Below are 6,771 nucleotides of genomic sequence, written 5' to 3'. Positions count from 1 at the left end.
GTGCGCAAGCTGTCGCGGTGATCTGGCGTCGATACCCGATCGATGCTGCCATCTGATCGGACGGCGCAACGTTAACGGAATCTCGAACATTCCGCCCGCCATCAGCAACCTTGTTGATGATTCCTTACTCTTGATCCTTCATCCAGTTGAAATGGGTAATATGGCAAGCTTGGCACTTGGCCGAGTGAGTGTCGTGGTGGCCGTCTTGAGGGTAACCACCCTGGTGAGTCCATCCGTGCCGGGGTGCAAACTGTTACTCTGGCGAGTGGCCAGTTGCACGGTGGAGAGCGTTCGTCGGTGAGCAGCACGATGGAACCCACCTTGATGTTGTTGTTAGGATGATGCCACTTGGATATCGCCTGCTGGCGTTACAGATAATGAGCCGACCATTGTGCCTAAAAATGTTGAACACGCTGCTGGATGAGCTGCCACCGAGATAGTCGTGAGGTTGCTAGGTCAATCAAAGATGGCTCGGGTATGATAGTGATTGGACCTCCAATGAGGAAATGACCTGGTGTGAGCGCTGAGACGTCTTCAGGGTCGTCACTCAACGGTTCTAAAGGCCGCGAGTTGAAACTGGCCTCGATTTGCGTAAGCAACGTTGTGAGTTCTTCCGTCGTGAGTAGAGTCTCCCCGATAGTTCGTCTCAGATGAAACTTCACGGATTTCACCACCGCCTCCCACTTGCCCGATGTGTGGAGCGCCTGGTGGGTTGAACTCCCATCTGGTGCAATCTCGTTGTAGAATTTGAGCGATTCGTTGATGTTCTTGGGAACTCTGGATGAACATTTTCTTAAGCGCGGCGTCTGCTCCAATGAATGTTGTCCCGCAGTCCGAATACATGGTCTGAGCAATTCCCCTTCTGGCTGAGAATCTTCGGAAGGCTGCTATGAATCCTTCTGATGAGTTGTCACTGACTACTTCGAGGTGAATTGCGGAGGTGGAAAAGCAGACGAACACACAGATCCATCCCTTGTTTGTTTTCGCACCTCGTCCTTTCCATGTTTTGATGGTGAGCGGTCCGGCACAGTCAACTCCTGTATGAGTAAACGGACGTGACGGCGTAACCCGAGAGAGAAGTAGTTGGCCCATCAGTTGATGAGCACGGATCCCCCTCTGCCGAGCACACACGACACACCGTAAAATATGAGACTTCACCGGAGCCCGTCCGCCGATGATCCAGTAGTTTTGCCTGACATGAGCCAATGTCAGCTGTGTTCCTCCATGCAAAGTACGCAGATGGGCGTGTGCAATGATCAGGGTTGAGAACCGTGAGTGGCAAGGCAAAATCGCCTGATGTTTGTTGTCTTGAGCTAGTGCTGATTGGTTGAGGCGGCCGCCAACTCGGATGATCTCTTGAGCGTCTATATACGCAGTCAATCGACTGAATGCGTGAGCAGTTGGTAGTCTCGAGTTGGCCGTGAGCATCTTGATCTCGTGCGTGAAGTATGCCGCTTGAGTAGCCTTGATCCAGAAAAATCTGGCCTTCTCCAAAGCAGAGTGCGAGTCCAACGACCCGTCCCAGAACCCTCTCAAGAGAGCGATAAACCTGAAACAAAGAGCTGTTATTTTCAATAATTTAGGGTTGAGTACTTGTATATGAGATCCCAATGATAGTCCGGCTGAGATGCAGCTGCATAAAGAGCAATGCCAGGACGAGCCTCATGACAGATGGCCATGCTTCAGGGGTGAGTATCCACGGTGGTCCCGTCCACCATAATGAGTGGCTTTGGAGTTGAGCAGTACTTAATCCTCGTGATGCGCAGTCGGCTGGGTTGGACGTATTACCTGGTACGTATTTCCAATGTGCGTTCGCAGTGAGCTCTTGAATTTGAGAAACTCGATTTCTCACGAAATCCTTCCAGCGCGATGCATGAGATTTGATCCACATGAGTGTCACAACAGAGTCCGTCCACAGGTGAGTTGCTGTAACGTTCAACTTCAAGGTGGCTTGAACGTATGGCATGAGTCTTGAGAGCAGCAGTGCTGCAGTGAGTTCAAGTCTCGGGATGGTGAGCCGTGCTTTGAGTGGTGCTACCTTAGTTTTGGAGCACACCAATGAAATCGTGGCGCCATTAGAGCCGTGGACGGTGATAGATACGACTGCAGCCATTGCCAGTTGAGAAGTATCAGAAAAGCCGTGAAATTCCACTGACGAGGTGCTCCATGTGGTCTGAGAGGTGTTACCTTGGTTGTACCACCGAAGTATTGTGAGCTTGCAAGCTTGTGAGTTCTTTTCTGCTAATGAGCCACCGTGATGAGAGCTGGGATGGCAGTGGTTCATCCCATTGGAGCTTCATGTAGCCAAAGCTCCTGCAAGAGCATCTTCGCCTTGATCACCACTGGTGATACAAAGCCCAGTAGATCGAGTATCTGAGCCACTTTAGACCAAGCGAGGCGTTTGGTGAGATAATCGGTGTGCGACGAGATCCTTGTTGAGAATGTGAATGAATCTTCTTGAGGAAGCCATCGTAATCCGAGTCTTCTGGTTACGCAATCGTCAATGTAGTTTGTGAGCCCTGGTCCTATTTTGCTTGAACCGCAGTGAGTACGTCTTGATGAGTCGCGTGCCACCTTGCTAATGGGAAGCCGCCCGCCATGCACAAGTCCGTTGAGCAGTATTGATTCTACTACCTGCTGAACGGTGTCGGCGCCTCCAGAATTGTCATCAACATATCGACCGTTGTTAGATGATATGGCACTTCATTGAGTTGTTCATCTATCCAGCGAGTCCGTTGTAAATTTCAGTCATCTTCATGCACGTTGATCTGCCTATACCCTTTGGTGATGTCAGTGGCAACTAAGTGTCGAAATTGTCGAATCCAGAGCAAAACATCTGATGTCTAGGTGCTGTGATGCAGATGCATTCGAGCCATCAAATACCACACGTAATGTTGTGGTTGCATTATCTGGTCTGAGCACTCCGTGATGTGGCAAATAATATTGTGTGTGCTGACTGGAAACGGGTGAAGCCTTCTTTATGTGGTTGAGCTCTCGATATTCTGTCATAAACTGATGATACAGACGTCGATAGTTGTCATCTCGTGAGAGTCTTCTTTGTAAATTTTTCAAACATCGATGCGCAGTGAGATACGAATCGCCAAGAGTGTCAGGTGATGATTTTAGTGGAAGTCGAACTGTATATCGACCTGTTGAATCCCGTGAAACAGTACTCTTGAAATGTTCTTCACATCTTTGCTCGTCAGGAGTAAGCTCAAGATTGCTGCTTGCAGGCACTTCTTCTTGTGTCCAAAATCTCGACAGTAACTCGTCGAGAGCATCTTCCCTCTCCTGAATCAATGCATGATGCACTGCAGCAGATGCCGATGCTGATGTGTCGACAGGTCCGAGAACGAGCCATCCGAAAATTGAGAGCTGCGCAATTGGCATCAATGTATCTTGTTTGATGATGTTGGGCTTGATGATCTGCCCATATGAGTCAGCTCCAATGATAATATCCACTGGCCGTGGTGTCAGAAAATCTGGATCAGCCAAGGTTAACTTGGAGAGATGCGGCCATTCCTGTGGTGCAGCGTTGAATGATGGCAGGATGTTCGCTGACGCCTGCAGAACGTGAGCTTGAATAATGACGTCTGATCTTGAGTGAAGTGAGCGGAGCTTAAGCAATGCAACTCCTCGAGTTTGCGTCGCCTTTCCGCCACCAATTCCAGTGATGAGAATGACGGAATGATGACGAGTAATGTTGAGCTGACGAGCGAGAGATTCTGAAACAAATGTAAGTTTTGAACCTGAATCGATGAGAAGCCGTACCCGCTGAGTATTAATTGATGAGCTGATCTGAGCCAGGGCCGTAGCGAGTAATGTTGAGTGTGATGGGCGGGCCAACGAGAAGTGAGCAACGATTGCACCATTTTCCTATTGAGCTGACGCAGCTGAGATGGTGGTTGGCTTCGCTAATGAGCTCGACTGATGAGCCTCATGCAGCATCATGTGGTGTCGGTTGGTGCACTTCTTGCACCCCCGTGAGCCTTTACATGAGCGGCCGTTGTGGCGGCCGAGGCATTTGAACCAAAGCCTCCGTGGTATGACTAATTTTTGTCGATCGCTTGTTGAAAGATCCCTAAATTACGTACACATCACAATGAAATGAGTGCCGTTGCAACAATCGCACGGGTAAATTAGATGCTGCCGTGCGGGCCGGTTGAGCTGCCACATGCTGAGCTGTCAACGTGCGCTTGCTGTTGAATGAGCGCCGACGGCTGTGAGGCTTCAAGATATGCATGCTCCTTGAGAAACGCCTTGTTCGCCTCTTCGAGATGCATTGAGATGTAGAAAATCTCTAATGACGTGTCCTTTGCACAAGATGGTGGCGTCTCGCCAGTATTCCGCACCGTCGCCAGTCGGTTCATTTAGGATGAGCTCCGTGGACAAGCGCACGGGTGAGGCTTGGCGTTCCGATGTGCGAGCCGGTGGTACCTCGAGCAGCGGCGTCGTGGTCTCCGTACCGCCCGTACCCGCCTTTGCGGGTTCCGTCATGTTGAGCCGTCCCTGAGCTGCGCACGATGAAATACCTGAGAAATGTCGAGACACGTGTAAGAAATGCTGCACGAACCGAGAACGTTCGAGAGACGCGTGAGAAAAACACTATGCGAATCGAGAGTCGTTAGGGTCATGTATTGAGCACGTGAAAATGTCTATTTACACTCGCGGGAGCGCGTGAACATGTTTGTGTAACACTCGCGAGCGCGCGTGAGAATGTCTGTACTTCACTCGCGAAAGCGCGCGATAATGTCCACGTGGCATGTCGTGAAGGGCATGCCCTGTCCACATGATCTGTGTCTGAGCTACACTCTAAGTTCCACGCATCCGGCTCAAAGGACCAAATGTTCGCGAAATCGCTGATTAATCCCGGCGATGGAAGCGGGATGAGAAGGACGCGCGTGGAAGGTGTTAACTAAATATTCACTTTAATTTTGTGTAACTCAGACCACAGTCTGAGTCGTCTTTAATGCGTCTTTAATGCGTCAAAATTGATACAATCTGACCTGAGAGTGATGAGCGGTGAACAAAATAAGATGTCTATATAGTCCGTGTAAATGAGAGGCAATTATATTAATTGCCGTCCTCTTCGATGAATCGCCCGTGAGCCGGTGAGACACGTGGCGGTCGGCACTCGCGCACATGTGAGTCTGAGTCGTCGTGTTGATGTACCCGAGTAGAGCTGGATGAGCGGTCGCTTTACATGTTAATGCAGTATCTCGGCAGCTGTAATCACTGCGGTGGGCACTTCAATGTGTAGTCACAATCGAAAAATGCACAGAGCACACGTCGTGCGTCTGATCACTGCGCGGCCATTTGTACGACTCTGAATATCGCGAGGAAGACGTTGGCGATGAGCGCGCCCGTGCGTGCGCAAGCTGCCGCGGTGATCTGGCGATCGATCTACCCGATCGATGCTGCCATCTGATCGGACGGCGCAACGTTAACGGAATCTCGAACAGTCTGTAATAGCTTTAACTTCTGTAAATTTTAAGATATCGGTCTATTTGTAATTTTGTTATATTCTTCAGTCTTCTCTATTTCTATTTTATATAATTCTTTAAGGCCGGTATTCATAGTTTCTTATTTTCCGACAAGTTCACTCAGTCTATTCAACATTAATAATAAATCAACATTTTCTATATCTCTTTCTATTTTCTGCCAAATGTTTTTCAGTGTGTCCTCTTTTTCTTTTACGTTTCTACGCTCCACTCTCGCCCAGAATTTTGGGTGCCTTAAATAACTGTGTATAGTTTTTTGATGCTCGGTAAGGTACGCTGTAAATAATATTTAATATTGAGAAGCATATGATTATATTCTGCAACAAAATATTTGCAATAAGGCGTTTATAACGTACATAAAAATTCCACAATTGTCGAATGTTTTTGTAAATGTGCTTTTAGTTCTCGGTTGTGTCTTTCTGAAATGTTATTTGTTCCATGTGTTTCATTAAATATACAGAACGAATTGGGCTTAAAGCCATTGATCCACGTTTCCTTAGTTTATATACAGGCGGGAAAAAATATGCCTGCTGTTTTAAGAATGCTTTTGTTTTTCTCCATTGTTGTGTGCAATCTTTCCTAGGCACAAGTGTCAATTATATTGTGTTTGTTGTTGCTGTATTGTTTAATATGGTAGAAAGGCGAAAATATAATACAGCAAGGCTTCAAATGCCAAAACTGTTACACGAAGGATATAATTACCATTATAACAGCTCCAACGGAGATACGAAGTATGTACAGTGGACAGAAAGGTTGTCCGGTTGAGTTTCAGAACGCATCTTTGTATTTGTTGCCTTTAATTATGAATAATTTTCTCGCAGATATTACGAATGCAGTTTCCGGAAAAACAAAGACGTAAAATGTACAGCGCAATTAACAATAAAAATAATTAATTTATTACAAGTGGGAGACATGAACGGCATGAAAAGTCTGTACCTGAATTGGGCGAACTGAAAAAAGAAATCGAAGCTTCCCCATCGTATGAAACGACAAGAATGATTAAAAAAAGAATACTTACAAAGTGAGTAAGAAGCGTTGAAGTAGACTTAGTAGATATAGTAAATACTGTTATAAACACAAGTAACTAATGTACATAGATACGATCATTTGCTGGACGGAACGACTATTGGGAACATAGAAAGATCTATTCAACGACATAAAAAAAGACATATTGGACAGATTCCACAAGATTTAAATAATTTGCATTGTTGTTTGCAAAAAGATAACTGGAGGCAATTACTTAAGCTAGATGCGACAGACGCCTCCTTAG

The 6,771-nt window shown here is 47.0% G+C and overlaps 2 protein-coding genes across 2 annotated transcripts; both read right to left on the bottom strand.

The window, feature by feature from the left end:
- Nucleotides 1-395: 395 nt before the first annotated feature.
- Nucleotides 396-2,284, bottom strand: LOC139811482 (uncharacterized). The gene is made up of 4 exons (XM_071775761.1): nt 1,789-2,284; nt 1,594-1,633; nt 1,159-1,549; nt 396-806 (listed from the first exon to the last, which is right to left on the bottom strand). The coding sequence occupies exons 1-4, from the start codon at nt 2,282-2,284 to the stop codon at nt 396-398; spliced, it is 1,338 nt and encodes a 445-aa protein (XP_071631862.1).
- Nucleotides 2,285-2,790: 506 nt separating this feature from the next.
- LOC139811481 (uncharacterized) lies at nt 2,791-4,497 on the bottom strand. Its single transcript, XM_071775760.1, has 2 exons — nt 4,353-4,497; nt 2,791-3,725 (listed from the first exon to the last, which is right to left on the bottom strand). Exons 1-2 carry the CDS (start codon nt 4,495-4,497, stop codon nt 2,791-2,793), a joined length of 1,080 nt encoding a protein of 359 aa, XP_071631861.1.
- Nucleotides 4,498-6,771: the final 2,274 nt, after the last annotated feature.

Source organism: Temnothorax longispinosus, chromosome 4 (assembly GCF_030848805.1).
Source record: "Temnothorax longispinosus isolate EJ_2023e chromosome 4, Tlon_JGU_v1, whole genome shotgun sequence".
Lineage (NCBI taxonomy): Eukaryota > Metazoa > Arthropoda > Insecta > Hymenoptera > Formicidae > Temnothorax > Temnothorax longispinosus.
The sequence above is the reverse complement of the archived record's forward strand: the minus strand, read 5'-3'. Positions and strand labels throughout refer to the sequence as shown.